This window comes from Prionailurus bengalensis, chromosome D1, assembly GCF_016509475.1.
Source record: "Prionailurus bengalensis isolate Pbe53 chromosome D1, Fcat_Pben_1.1_paternal_pri, whole genome shotgun sequence".
In the NCBI taxonomy this organism is placed as follows: Eukaryota; Metazoa; Chordata; class Mammalia; order Carnivora; family Felidae; genus Prionailurus; species Prionailurus bengalensis.
In genome coordinates this window covers 58,596,409-58,610,443 of record NC_057346.1, presented here as the reverse complement: position 1 = coordinate 58,610,443, position 14,035 = coordinate 58,596,409, and the positions used below count along the sequence as shown (strand labels likewise).

Below are 14,035 nucleotides of genomic sequence, written 5' to 3'. Positions count from 1 at the left end.
GAAGTGTTAGCTCCACAAGCACAGGGACTTTTGTCTGCCCTCAGGGCTGTGTGGTGCTTAGAAGTCCGGACACTCAGTAGTTGCTCAGCAAGTATGTGATGAGTGGGTGCAGGTGTTGGCTCCTAGGAGCATCTGCATCAGTTTATTCTTTCCTCCCACTGTGTGCCTGCTTCTGTGTGGGGCACTAGGATCCGGACATGAGCGGCTTAGCTCCTCTCCTTGTGGGGCAACAGCCCCTGCCACAGAGAAGGCCCTGGCTCAGACTGGCCTAGGAGCTGTAAGAGGGAGGCAGCCTGCCTGCCTCCTCACCATCACCTCCCGACCTTTTAAGAATGCCCAACCAGGGGGCACCTGGGTGGCTCAGTCAGTTAGGCGGCTGACTTCAGCTCAGGTCATGATCTCGCGGTCTGTGGGTTCGAGCCCCACAGCTGTGCTGACAGCTCAGAGCCTGGAGCCTGCTTCAGATTCTGTGTCTCCCTCTCTCTCTGCCCCTCCCCTGCTCATGTTCTCTCTCTGTCTCTCAATAATAAATAAATGTTAAAAAAAAATTAAAAAAAAAAAAAGAATGCCCAACCAGACTAGAGGATTCTGTTGAGCTTTAGTTTTTCAGGGCTGTTTTATAAAACAAGCCAATTTTTTTTAATGTTTAATATAAATTTTACTGCAACATTGCATTACTTCTTCAAGCATCCTCAGTTCTTAGGTTTGTAGTGATAGTTTGGGCCAGTAGAGGGCGACCTCTCCATGAGCACGCCTGCTGCTAAGCAGGGCTGTGCATTCTCAGGAAATACCACTGATTTGAGGTGAAAAATAGTTTTAATCAGACTGACTGGTAGATCTGAAAACTGTGAGAACGTGCTCAGATAGTGGCACTAAAGGCCTCCCATGCCCCTCCTTGCTTCATTTTCCCGGCAGCACTTCTCGTTTTTGACTTTCTACATGTAATTGATTCTAAGATGCATTCTTCACCTTTTAACATCTCTGAAATCCAAGTTCATCCTATAATAGATGGCATATGATAATTGGCAGAAATTCCTTAAAGAGTTTATGAAGTGTGGTTTATTTTTGTTTATTTCTTTTATTTGTGTGTTTGATCTGACTAGATTTTAAGCTCTGTTAGGGCAGGGAATTTGGTCTTCCTTGTTCACTGCTGTCTCCCAGTTCTTAGAACGGTGCCTGGCACATAGTGAGTGCTCAATAAAATATTTGCTGAGTTGGTGTGTGGGGGTCTCCCAGGAGCCCAGTCTTCTTGCTTTCCTCACTCCAAGCTCTGTTTGTTCATGCATCCAGCTAACTTTCCTGAGCCTACTTACCCCCATCTTATGTCAGGCCCTGGGCTCTACAGTGAGGGGCATGGGGATAGGTCTTCCTGTCTCCCTCCTAGAGCTCTGAGTCTAACGAGGAAGATCCAGGAGGCATGGCCACTGAGTTATAGACCCAGGAGATTTCCTTTGCACCTGTACTGGTGGGTTGGGCTATCATCCCTCTGAGGGTACTTGTACTGACCCTGTGGGTCCCCCAGGGCTACATGCAGCCACTAAAGCAGCCAGAGAACTCCTTGCTGTGTGACCCGTCGCTGGTGGACGAGATCTTCGACCAGATCCCTGAGCTCCTGGAGCACCATGAGCAGTTCCTAGAGCAGGTGCGGCACTGTGTGCAGACCTGGCATGCCCAGCAGAAGGTGGGAGACCTGCTTGTCCAGTCGGTGAGTGGCCCTGCTACCCATGCGGCAGTGCTCACAAGCTTGGGCCCCTCCTGGAAGGGGCTGCTGCTGCCATGGACCCCTCACCCACACCCACTCCATCTGGACACTGACCCTGATCCCAAATCCAGCACCAGAACTTGAGCAGACACTGGCACTGACTGCAGCCTCTGGGTTGACCTGAATCTAGACACTGCCCAACCCCAGAGCTTGGCTGGACTCTGGCATGGACCCCAACCCCATCCAGATACTGATTCTGATCCCGGACCCAACTCTGGTTACAGCACCTGAATTGGTGCTGACACTGATTCGGACCTCCAGTGGATGCTGATATTGACCTCAACCCTTACTGTAACTAGCCCTTTTTTCCATCAGGCATTTTAATAGGAATAGCTAACTACTTGGCACCTAGGTGCTAGCCATTATTCTAAATATGTTATAGGGGGCTCCTGGCTGGTTCAGTCAGTAGAGCATGGGACCCTCGATCTCAGGGTCATAAGTTTGAGCCCCACATTGGGCATAGAGCCTACTTAAAAATAAAAGTTTAAATATGTTATGTATATCCATAAGTGTAGGAGAAAGGTGCAGTTATTCCCTCGAGTTCAAAGTTGACTCTGTGGCATAGATAAAAGTGACCAATCAGATTTACAGTTAGTAAGTGGTGGAAGATTCAACTCCAGGAAATATGGCTCCAGCGTCCACACTCTACCCCATCCTGTGCTCCCTTTCACCACAAGCAGACTTCTGCCTGGGAGCTTTTCAGAATCCTACAATAGTGATTGGGACCTTAGAAAAGGTACTAGCTTCAAAATTCAAAAAGAACTGTAAAAGCAAAGCTGATAGGCACAGCCGGGTGGCTCAGTTGGTAAAGCATGCAGCCCTAAATTTTGGCTCAGGTCATGATGTCACGGTTCTTCAGTTCGAATCCCAATGTAGGATTCTCTCTCTGCCCCCCCCCCCCCCCGGCTTACTCTCTCTCTCTCTCTCTCTCTCTCTCAAAATAAATAAATAAACTTAGAAAAAAGTAAAACTAATAAACATTTAATTCAATGTCTATAAAACCATAACATGCCATTTTCTTTCATTGTTAAATTTAGTATTCATTTATACGAACTTACATTTGAAAAAACTTAAGTTACATTTTGTTATTTTGCCAGAATTCCCAAGAATGCATGATGATGACTGATAAATTGTAGCCAAACACAAACTAAATGGTTATTCAGAGCAAAATAATTTCAAAAGCAAAATTGTAAAAATCCTTCCAAGAATTGTACTAACAAAAAATATATACTACCTATTTTTATAAGATGTGGGTGTTTTTTCATGTGTTTGTGATGATGTGGGTGGGCCTGTGCCTAAGAAGGTCTTAGAAGGTGCCTGCTGACCTGGAACTGATGTGGCAGGAACCTTGGCCCAGCAGTGATTGGGACCCCAGTTGAGTGCTGACATCTCTAAGCTATCATTACCCTCAGTGTCACCAGGTTCCTCCGCTGTCTGGACTGTGATGCTGACCAGGGTCTGACTGGAGCAGAAGCCCTGGCCCCAGGGAGGGGTCAGCAGAGAATGCTCTGTGCCAGGATGGGGTAGGGGGTAGGGGCTAGGGGCTGTCTTCCTCTCCAGGTTGCTTCAGCCTGTGCCCTGTAGTACACCCGGGGGTGGGGAGGAGGACAGTCAGCATCTCAGAGACACAGGGATTTGTAGGCCCAGAGGGGCCAGAAACAAATACCACCACAGGTCACCTAGTCCATCCATGGTGCAGCTGAGACAGGAACTGGGATGTCCCAACTCCTAGCCAGGGCTTCTGACCAAGAACTTTCACATTTAGCCCAGCTGTCATCTGGCCAGTGGGTATTAGCCACCAGTTGTGTGCCTGCCCTGAGCAGGGCTTTACTGGATGGAATGGGTGTACCTATCTCTTTGCAGAGAGGAGACTTGTCCTGGGAGATCAAGGGAGGCCAGAGGCCAGGTATAGTTCCAGGAAGAGCCCTAGTCAGGGCAAGGAGTGCTTCCTGGAGGAGGCACAGTTGGAGCTTAACGCTGAGGGTGGGTGAGATTTGGGTGCAGGAAGGGCATTCTGGTGAAGGGAATTACATAAGCAAAGGCCAAGCAGCTGGAATGAGTCTGTGTCACTCAGAGGACAGTGAGGAAGGAGACCTGCCTGGCTGGACTTGGTGGGGTTGGAGACCAAGGATGGAAATGCCCAGTTAGAAATGGGAGAACCTGGTGTGGTGTCCTGGCAGGACACATCCAGGCATATGTACATCCATGACACGCAAACCATAGGTAATGCACACATGTGTGTGCAAGTATATGCACACACCTGACCAGTCGCACCTACAACATGTACACACGACGTAGGAGCAAATGCCCAAGCCCTTAGAGACCATATTATGTCCAGTTGGAGGGAAAGGATGTTGGCTTGTGAATCATTGGAAACTAGGACAAGGTGAGGTGGAATAAGAGATACCTTGAAGGTCCACAACCTGCCTCTTCACCCACAGTTCTCCAAAGACGTCCTGGTCAACATCTATTCTGCCTACATTGATAACTTTCTCAATGCAAAGGATGCCGTGCGTGTGGCCAAGGAGGCGAGGCCTGCCTTTCTCAAGTTCCTAGAGGTACTGTGGGCTAGCTTAGGGGGATGGACATGACCCTCCTCGTGGACTAGCTTCGGTGGGGGATTGCTCAAGAGCTCCCAGCCTGGGCACCACAGCCTTAGTATGTGGGTCAGCCTTTGCTCTTGGGCTGGCCTGGAGGGGCTGGCTGGGGACCCATCCCTGGACATTCCCTTGTTTGCATGACATTCCTCACCTGGGTACCCATCCACCTTCTTTCTGGTTTCAGCAAAGCATGCGTGAGAACAAGGAGAAGCAGGCATTATCTGACCTCATGATCAAGCCTGTACAGCGGATCCCACGCTATGAGCTTCTGGTGAAGGTGGGCATGGGGTCCGTGGGCAGGGAGGCAAGGCCTGGAGGATGCAGGGGGCTCTGAGGCCCCCACTTGGTCGAGCCTGGCATCAGAGTCCCCAGGGGTTGGGTAGGAAAATAAGTCCTCTCTGGAATCCACCTATAGTCCCTCCGAGTCCAGCAGTCGGTGTGGGCCCCAGGGCCTGACAGGGGCAGCTAAGCAGGGGTCTGGTCCTCATTCCTACCCCAGGACCTCCTGAAGCACACACCTGAGGACCACCCAGACCACCCGCTCCTGCTGGATGCTCAGCGGAACATCAAACAGGTGGCTGAACGCATCAACAAGGGTGTGCGGAGTGCCGAGGAGGCAGAGCGACATGCCCGTGTGCTGCAGGAGATTGAGGCTCACATCGAGGGCATGGAGGATGTGAGTGCCATCCCACTCCACCCATGCCTTTGTTCTCGTCTGTGGTCACCTGAGGTCATCATGGTCACGTCCACATCCACAGCAGTGTCTGCAGTGTGTTTGCGTCCCTGTCTACCAGCGTCCCCACACATCTTTGTCCAAGTCCATGTCCTCTTCCATGCCGGGCTCTGGCCACATGTCCTGTGGCCTGACAGCACAGCATCAGGAGGAAGGATGGGATGTGCTTCTATGGCCTGGCACATGGAGTGGGACCAAGGGGTCGCCAGGGTCTAGGAAGGAGATGGAATTCAGAATTGGCCTTCAAGATGCGTTGTCTCTCCTGCCCCACAGCTCCAAGGCCCTCTGCGGCGGTTCCTAAGGCAGGAGATGGTCATTGAAGTGGTAAGAAGTGGCCCGTTGTCTACCCACCTGTTCCCATCTCCCCACTTTGTTCGTACTCCTGCTCATACCTGCTGCCCATGGGCCTGCCTGCTCTTCCCCACAACAGGAGTCCCGGGTCGAGTCCCAACTCTGCCTCTGCCTCTGGGAATCAGGGGCAGAGCCCTCACCCCTCTGTGGGCCTGGCTGTCCCCTTGGGCACTGTGGGCAGGAGGGTGGGCCTCTGGGCCTGAGTCCTACCTCGGGCCCCACAGAAGGCAGTTGGTGGCAAGAAGGACCGGTCCCTCTTCCTGTTCACGGACCTCATTGTCTGCACCACCTTAAAGCGGAAGTCAGGCTCCCTGCGGCGTAGCTCCATGAGCCTGTGAGTGGCTGGGGTGGGGCTGGGCTCTGGCATGGGGGGAGCAGTTGTCCCTCCCTGGGCCCCACTCCGCTGCCCAGGCCAGAGCACCCCATTGGCTCCCCACAGGTACACGGCAGCCAGCGTCATTGACACGGCCAGCAAGTACAAGCTGCTGTGGAAGCTGCCACTGGAAGATGCGGACATAATCAAAGGTGGGGCTGGCCCAGGCCTGCCCAGGGCTTCTGGGTGTTGGGGTCCTCCTCTAAGAAGCCCTCCTGGAGGGTTTGAGCTGTGGCCAGGCTGGCTGCCTATCCATCTGCTTTTCTGCTTTGGGGCCTCACTTTCCCATCCAGTAGAAGGCGGGTTGCATGTAGGATGGGTTTGTCCCCCACAGAACCACACCAGACCCATCCGTGCAGATCACCTTTGACTGGGCAGGGACCTAACCTAGGCTGGAGCAGTGCAGAGGCCACAGACGTGCCCTCCACCAGCCACTGACCACCGCACGAGCATCCCCTTAGGTGATGACACACTGCTCTGGTCCAGCAGTTTCACTCCCAGGGAGCAGGGCCTCACTCAAGTCAGTCCAAGCACAAGGCTGGTTGGAAAGATCTGTGTTGTTTGGGGCAGAGGCTGTCAGGAGCTGAGGTGGTTTCAAAGAGCTGCTCCTCCTGCTGTGTGTACATGTGTGTCTGTCTCCATCTGTCTGTCTCTCTGTGGTTCTTCCTGTTCTCACTGCTCTCAGCTTTCTCTGCTTCCTCCTTCCTTCTAACTCCTGTGTTCCTTCATGGCCTGTTCTGCATCATGGCCTTTCTCCCTAGCTGCTCCAGGATCCGCAAGTCCCCTTGAGGGGGATGGTTGGTCTGGGATGGTGGCGTGGGCACCTCTGGGCTGGCAGTCAGTTCAGGTCCAGGCTCTGCCCCTAGGCTCACCCGAGGTGGCCCCCGGGGTGAACCCAGGCCTGCCTCATGTGGGCTCCTGTGTAGGGATACAAGCCGATTATTGGTCCCGTTTGTCTCTTCTCACTGGAACACAGGCCAGTTGATAAAATGACTAGGTTAGGTGTCTACTTCTGATTCAGTCAAGTATGGCTAGAGAGGGGCAGGGTCATATGGAAGAAAACACGGCCATCCTGGCAATGAGGGTTATGGGGAGACAGTTTCCTTCAGAAGGAGTAGGAGAGGGGTGCCTGGGCTGCTCAGTTGGTTAAGTATTCGACCCTTAGTTTCAGCTCACTTCATGATCTCGTGGTTTGTGAGACAGCCCCGTGTCAGGCTCTGTGCTGCCGTTGTGGAGCCTGTTGGGATTCTCTTTCCCTCTGTCTCTCTGCTCCTTGTCCCCTCCCCCCGCCCCCGCAAATAAACAAACTTAAAAAAAAAAAAAAAGAAGAAGAAGGAGAAAACCCAAGCCTCAGCTTTTCTAAAACACTGCACTGCTGTCTACTCTGCCTATTTGTGGGTTACTGGTCCAGGGTATACACCCCCAGCCAGGCAGTGCAGGGTGTGGGGATGCTGAGTTGGCCTGTGGGGCCTGCTACTTGGCCCTGGTCAGGTATGGGATAGGACTAGAGAAATCCAGGGCATCAGCTCATTTTCCCTTCTTTGTGGGGGAATTGAGTCCCTTGGTCAGCAGATTTGAGCGCCTGAGGCTCTGGCTGCCCGGCTGACTCCCCTGTGGAGGCTACACCACACCACCGTGGCTTCCCATGTCAGCAGGAGCCTGCATAAGCTGCAGAGCCGCCTGCTGTTTATTCTTTGTGCTCTTCCAGGGAGTTCTCCAAGGGACCAGCACCCTGGGCCAAGTGGCTCTGAATCAGGCCCACTTCCCTGTTCCTAGGCCTGCGGTTTCCCTGAGAGCTGCCTTTGTTCCTGGGGTCTTGGGGCTTACAAGCGCTCAGCTTGGCAGGCCACTCCCCATGCTGAACTGCAGACTGTGAGGGAGGAGAAGAGTGTCTGTCCACGCCTGACCTTGTCTGCCTCTGTATCTGCCCATGGCCCTCCTCTATTCCCACCAGGGGCATCCCAAGCCACCAATCGGGAGAACATCCAGAAGGCTATCAGCCGCCTAGACGAGGACCTGACCACTCTGGGCCAGATGAGCAAGCTTTCTGAGAACCTTGGTTTCCCCCACCAGGTCTGTGCCCTCTGTCTGAGGCTGGGGGAATGGGGCAGCGGGGGTTCCCAGACCCTACTGAGGGAGAGAGAGCAGCCTTTTCATTTGCCTGAGGAAGAGGTCAGTCATCTTTGTCACTTATTGGAAGGGGGAAATACAGCCTCACCCCAGCTGAGGGAAGTGATGTGTTCTAGGCCTGAGGGTGGAGATACACCTCCGTCCCTAGCGAGGGAGGAGAGAGGACCCATCATGTCTGTTGGGGGAGAATCCAGGTTACCTCCTCCAGGGGGGGAGACAGAGTCCCATTTTCTGTCTGAGGGGAGAGGCAGGTCCCCACTGGCATTCCCAGGGCAGAAGTAGGCTGTGGGGAGATGTCAGGGCCTGAGGCCTGGGTCCCCTCCCGGCAGAGCCTGGACGAAGCGCTGCGGGACCTTTCAGCTGCCATGCACCGGGACCTGTCAGAGAAGCAGGCGCTGTGCTACGCGCTTTCCTTCCCCCCTACCAAGCTGGAGCTGTGTACCACGAGGCCTGAGGGCACTGACTCCTTCATCTTTGAGTTCCCCCACCCTGACGCCCGCCTCGGCTTTGAGCAGGCGTTTGATGAAGCCAAGAGGAAGCTGGGTAAGCCAGGCCCATGCTGGCGTCCTCCTCCCAGCACCCCCAGGCAGTGGGCAGTACTTTGCAGCGGTCTGTGAGATCAGGAGCCAGAAGTCCCAAGACTGCTGTGTTCTGTGCTTCAGTGCCTGCTGGTGGGAGGGTGGACTGAGACTTCTACAGAGAAATGTGGGACTTTTCCAGGGCCTCCCCGGCAGGGAGGGAATTCCATGGATAGGGTGAGCTTAGAGTGGGGCGCTACTGTAGGAGTGGATGCCAGGACCCCTCTTCCTACGCCCTACATACATACACTCTGAGCAGGCCTAGATCAGGGAAAGCTATTCATCAGGGTCCATGGCTTAGAAGATCCTTAGGGACCTCTAGGTCTACCTCCCACATTGTACAGATGGGAAAATTGAGGCCAGGGACAAGCAGGACATATCCTACAGCCCCCTCATTCTCCCTTGAGAGACCCCGAGGAGCAGGGGAGGAAGGGAAATGAGCAAAAGTGAGGTGGGTGCTAAGCAGTGTCTTTTTGTTCATCTCCCTACAGCATCCAGCAAAAGCTGTCTAGACCCTGAGTTCCTGAAGGCGATCCCCATCATGAAAACCCGCAGTGGCATGCAGGTACGTGTATGTGCCTGGGTCATGTGGGTGCACGTATTCAAAGCCAGCACATGTTCATGTGTTTTTGTTTTGTGTACAACGTTATGTACATGCCTTGAACATTGTGGTTGCCCTCTGTGTCTTGGAGCCTACAATTCTGCACATGCATGTGAATACTATATATGTGTCACACGCATATGGGTATGGCCATGCATGTCTATATGTGTGCATGGGGACAAAGGCTATGTGATTAGCATGAAGCTGTCTAATTTATGTGCTTGTGTGAGTTTGCCTACCTATGGACAGAGGTTACTATTTTTCACATTTGTTACCCACATAGATATGTGAGCATATTTGGGGTTTATATGTGCATGGATGTATGTGTACGTGAATGGATGATACTTCTATCACACAGGCATACGTGCATTTGATGTGTAGAATATCGTGTGTGTGTGTGTGTGTGTGTGTGTGTGTGTGCACGTGTACTCAGAGGGGTGTACTGGGAATTCACGCACAGCCACGCAGGGCCACCTCCCTCCATTCTGCTGGTCAGCCTGGAAAGTTGGCGATAATTCCTTCATTCACCCTGTCCATTGGTGTCTTCTGCAGTTCTCGTGTGCAGCTCCGACCCTGAGCAGCTGTCCCGAGCCCATGCCCGAAGTGTGGGTGTGCAACAGCGATGGCTACGTGGGCCAGGTATGCCTGCTGAGCCTGCGTGCTGAGCCCGACGTGGAGGCTTGCATCGCCGTCTGCTCCGCCCGCATCCTCTGCATTGGGGCGGTGCCCGGCCTGCAGCGCCGCAGCCACAGGTGAGGCCTGGGGCTGTGTGCGGGCCAGCAGGCCAGAGTCCCTGTCCTTTACCCCTACGTGGCTGCAGGTTTGGATGGGGTTGGGCCTAGTGGGCTTGTGGACCAGTGGGGCAGGGCCTTGGCTCCTGGAGGTTCTCATCCCTGCTCCTACATCTCACAGGGACCAGCCTGCCTCACTGAGGAGTCCCCCAGAGACGGCACTGGAGACCCCCGGTCCAGAACTGGACGTTGAGGCTGCGGACGAAGAAGCAGCGACGCTGGCAGAGCCAGGGCCCCAGCCCTGCCTGCACATCTCCATTGCAGGTTCGGGGCTGGAGATGGCACCAGGCCCCGCCGAAGGGGACACTCGCCCAGAATTGGTGCCCTTTGACAGCGACTCTGATGATGAGTCTTCGCCCAGCCCCTCGGGAACCCTGCAGAGCCAAGCCAGCCGGTCCACTATCTCCTCTAGCTTTGGCAGTGAGTGCCCAGTTTGGGGCTGTCAGGCAGGGTGGACTGCGCAGAGGAGGGGGCAGCACAGCAGGTACTGATGGGTGAGGAGGGACCAGCACAGGCAAAGGCATGGATTCAAGTCTCAGGAGGTCAGCATGCAGAGCAGTGGGAGCCAGCGAGGTGGGTGGGGGCTGTGACACCAAAGACCCAAGGGCAGTAGGACAGTCAGGCCAGATCCTACACATCATGAAATGCTCGGTCAAGTAGGGAAGATGGAGTAGGGGGTAGAATGGCCCATCCCCCTGTCTACGATGTGCTGGTGGATTGGAGTGGGACAGCTTAGGACTAGCAGCCTGTAGCACTAGACTGTCAGTGAGCAGAATGACAAGGCCTGAGCTATGCAGAGGCTGCTGGGACAGGAGAACAGCTATGGAAGGCCCTCAAGAGGGACATGGCCAGAAGGGATGCACTGAGGAGAGATGGAGATCTAGAAAGATACCAGGTTTGGGCCTGGCAGAGGTGGAATGGAGGCAGAGACCTTTGTCTCCCTCAGATGAGGAGACCCCAAGCTCCAAGGAGGCCACGGCAGAGACGACCAGTTCAGAGGAAGAGCAGGAGCCTGGCTTCCTGCCACTGTCTGGCTCCTTTGGACCTGGCGGTCCCTGCAGTACCAGCCCAATGGATGGGAGAGCCCTTCGCCGCTCCAGCCGTGGCTCCTTTACCCGGGGCAGCCTTGAGGACCTGCTGAGTGTTGACCCTGAGGCCTACCAGAGCTCTGTGTGGCTGGGCACTGAGGATGGCTGGTAAGGTCAGGAGAGGGGCTGGGGACACTGAGCTCTGCTTTGGAAATCATGTGGTATCCTGAAGCGGAAGCAGGGCTTTGGGTCAGACCTCAGGAGTACTGGCAGCCAGGGCTGCCAGTGAGTCTGAGATCCATAGGGCGGCTCTTGGATCTCAGTGCTTTGGGCAGGCACCTGGCAGGAAGGAGATGGGGGGGGTGGGAGACAGAGGTGGAGGGATTCTTCAGGGGCTGGTGTGTGCAAGCATTTGTCACAGGTGCACACCCCTGATCCACAGTGTCCACGTGTACCAGTCCTCCGACAGCATCCGTGATCGCAGGAACAGCATGAAGCTTCAGCATGCGGCCTCTGTGACCTGCATCCTGTAAGGCCCTTGGGTAGTCCTCCTAGTCCAGACCCTTCTACACATGCAGGTTTCCTGCTGTTCATCCAGGTCTCCCTGCTCGACTGGCCCCTCCTTTCTGTGGAGGCTGGAGGCCACGGGCTTGGCCCTAGGCTAGCTGTGCCTTTCACATACTCTTTGACTATGAGCCAATCCTACCCCTTCCTAGCCTCAGGCTTCCCTGCCTGGAGGGGTGGTCTCTCGGGAACCATAGCCATTCTGTCTATGATGCTTTGGCCCAAGGTAACCTCCTCTGGCCTCCTGAAACCCCTGACTCCTCCTTCTTTTCCCTGCTTAGGTATCTGAATAACCAGGTGTTTGTGTCTCTGGCCAATGGAGAACTTGTGGTCTACCAAAGAGAAGCAGGTGGGAACCCACCCCTCCCCCACCCCCCACGAGCCCCTTGCTGGTGTTGGCACTGTCTTCTGAGCACAGGTGGGGCCTTGGGGCCATGAGTCTGAAATGTGGCTTTGGGGAACTCTCAGGCCTTCTCTGGGCCTTGGTGTCCTTGTGTATAAATGAGGGCACCATTTCATTTCATTTCATTTCATTTCATTTCATTTCATTTCATTTCAGGGTGTGGGGGTAATGCAATAGTGGACTGAATTTACTCTGTCTTCTTTATCCCACTCCCACTCCAGGCCATTTCTGGGACCCCCAGAACTTCAAGTCAGTGACCCTGGGTTCTCAGGGGAGCCCCATCACCAAGATGGTGTCTGTGGGTGGGCGTCTGTGGTGTGGCTGCCAGAACCGAATCCTTGTCCTGAGCCCTGACACACTGCAGCTGGAGGTAGCAGTGGGGAGTGGGGCGGTGGGGGGGGGGGGGGGAGTGGGGACACGATTGGTGATTTGAGGTGAGCCTGACTCATGAAAGTGAGAGATGAGACCATAGGGGCGATAAGAAAGCCTCCATCTGTCCAGGGAGAGCCCAATGATTGATCTGAAAACCTTTCAAGCTCTAAAATTCTCTGATCATGGAGTCATGGAGTTTCATGGGGAAAGGCAGCTCCATTTGAATTTCTGAGGATTGAGTCGGGGCTTCAGTGAAGCCAAGCTTTGATAGGTTGGTCATCTAGATCAAGGAGGAAGGCTGCCTTTGCTGTCAGTCCAGGTGGCTTTCTGGAGAGGTTTAGTGGCAGCTGTAAGGGATGAGGGGGACACTGGTGAAGCACAAGGCAGGAAGGGGCAGAGAAGGCAAGCCTGCCGGTCACCCACCTGCGCTCTACTTGTCTCCCCAACCAGCACACATTCTATGTGGGTCAGGATTCCAGCCGCAGCGTGGCTTGCATGGTGGACTCCAGCCTGGGTGTGTGGGTGACATTGAAGGGTAGTGCCCACGTGTGTCTCTACCATCCAGACACCTTTGAGCAGCTGGCAGAGGTAGACGTCACACCTCCCGTGCACAGGATGCTGGCAGGTACTGACCTCAGTCCACCACTACCCCTTCCCTTGGAGCCTTTCTGCCCCATCATTGAGGAAGCTGAGCCAGGGCGAGAATTCGGCCTCAGCTCTGGTCTCTCTTGCACCCTAGGCTCGGACGCCATCATCCGGCAGCACAAGGCTGCCTGCCTGAGGATCACAGCGCTGTTGGTGTGTGAAGAGCTGCTGTGGGTGGGCACCAGTGCCGGCGTCGTGCTCACCATGCCCACCTCGCCCAGTACCGTCAGCTGCCCGCGAGCGCCCCTTAGCCCCGCTGGCCTAGGCCAGGGACACACCGGCCACGTCCGCTTCTTGGCTGCAGTCCAGCTGCCAGACGGCTTCAACCTGCTCTGCTCAACCCCACCACCTCCCCCAGACACGGGTAGGTTTGTGCATCCTACCAATCCAGGGATCCTGGGATCCTCTTCAGTCTCTTAAGACTCCCCCGTCCTGCCAGAAGAGGTTTAAGAGGGAAGAAGAGTGTAATACAGAGCTGGAAATGGCATATATGACAGGAAATAGGCTCTAGAAACCCCAAAATAAAACCTCCTAGGATAGGGGGTGTGTGTAAAACTCTATCTAGAAGTGTCACGGTAGACAGGGAGTGAACCGTAAGAACTATAACCCAAGAATTAGACTATGGCACCGCAAGGGATGTATATGGCAGGAGATGAAAGAGGACTAGAGATGATGTCTGGGGCAGAAAGTGGAGTCAGGAAGTGATGTGCAGAGCAGGAAATAGAAATGGCACCAGTAAGTAGAACACAAATGGTAGATAAGACAGAAGTGGCCTATGAGAATTAGAAAGTGAAATGTATTAGGAAATGATGTACATCAAGGAGGCTACAATTAGCCAAGTCTTGCTTTGACCGGGCAGGAAACCATATTCCCAAGAGGAAGTGGCAGTGGGGATCGGGAAGCAGGGAAGCCTCGGGCAGGAGTGGTCTGTGTCCAGAGAAGACCTAAGCTCCCTAGCCGAGAAAGGGCTGTTGGAAGCAGGAAGTGGTATGAGGAGGACAGTGCATGTGCAGTAACTGAGAGAAAGTGGTGTGGCCCTGGGAACCTATGCCGCTCTTGACTAGAAAGTACAGATAGAGGTAAGTTGTGTGACTGCCAAGAAGT

General features: G+C 54.3%; 1 protein-coding gene across 2 annotated transcripts in view; it reads left to right on the top strand.

Annotated features, from left to right (window-relative positions):
* ARHGEF17 (Rho guanine nucleotide exchange factor 17) overlaps positions 1 to 14,035 on the top strand; it is a 58,724-nt gene that overhangs the window by 42,989 nt on the left and 1,700 nt on the right. The window contains exons 3-20 of one of the 2 annotated variants that reach the window (XM_043580301.1): positions 1,523 to 1,705; positions 4,204 to 4,320; positions 4,547 to 4,639; positions 4,862 to 5,038; positions 5,369 to 5,419; positions 5,671 to 5,780; positions 5,886 to 5,971; positions 7,774 to 7,892; positions 8,279 to 8,492; positions 9,019 to 9,092; positions 9,681 to 9,880; positions 10,041 to 10,183; positions 10,866 to 11,115; positions 11,390 to 11,476; positions 11,793 to 11,860; positions 12,136 to 12,284; positions 12,737 to 12,911; positions 13,026 to 13,295. In XM_043580301.1, coding sequence (XP_043436236.1) covers positions 1,523 to 1,705; positions 4,204 to 4,320; positions 4,547 to 4,639; positions 4,862 to 5,038; positions 5,369 to 5,419; positions 5,671 to 5,780; positions 5,886 to 5,971; positions 7,774 to 7,892; positions 8,279 to 8,492; positions 9,019 to 9,092; positions 9,681 to 9,880; positions 10,041 to 10,183; positions 10,866 to 11,115; positions 11,390 to 11,476; positions 11,793 to 11,860; positions 12,136 to 12,284; positions 12,737 to 12,911; positions 13,026 to 13,295 — 2,566 coding nt within the window. Of the gene's footprint in view, positions 1 to 1,522; positions 1,706 to 4,203; positions 4,321 to 4,546; positions 4,640 to 4,861; positions 5,039 to 5,368; positions 5,420 to 5,670; positions 5,781 to 5,885; positions 5,972 to 7,773; positions 7,893 to 8,278; positions 8,493 to 9,018; positions 9,093 to 9,680; positions 9,881 to 10,040; positions 10,340 to 10,865; positions 11,116 to 11,389; positions 11,477 to 11,792; positions 11,861 to 12,135; positions 12,285 to 12,736; positions 12,912 to 13,025; positions 13,296 to 14,035 lie in introns of both variants that reach the window. The other variant, XM_043580300.1, reaches the window with a different exon arrangement.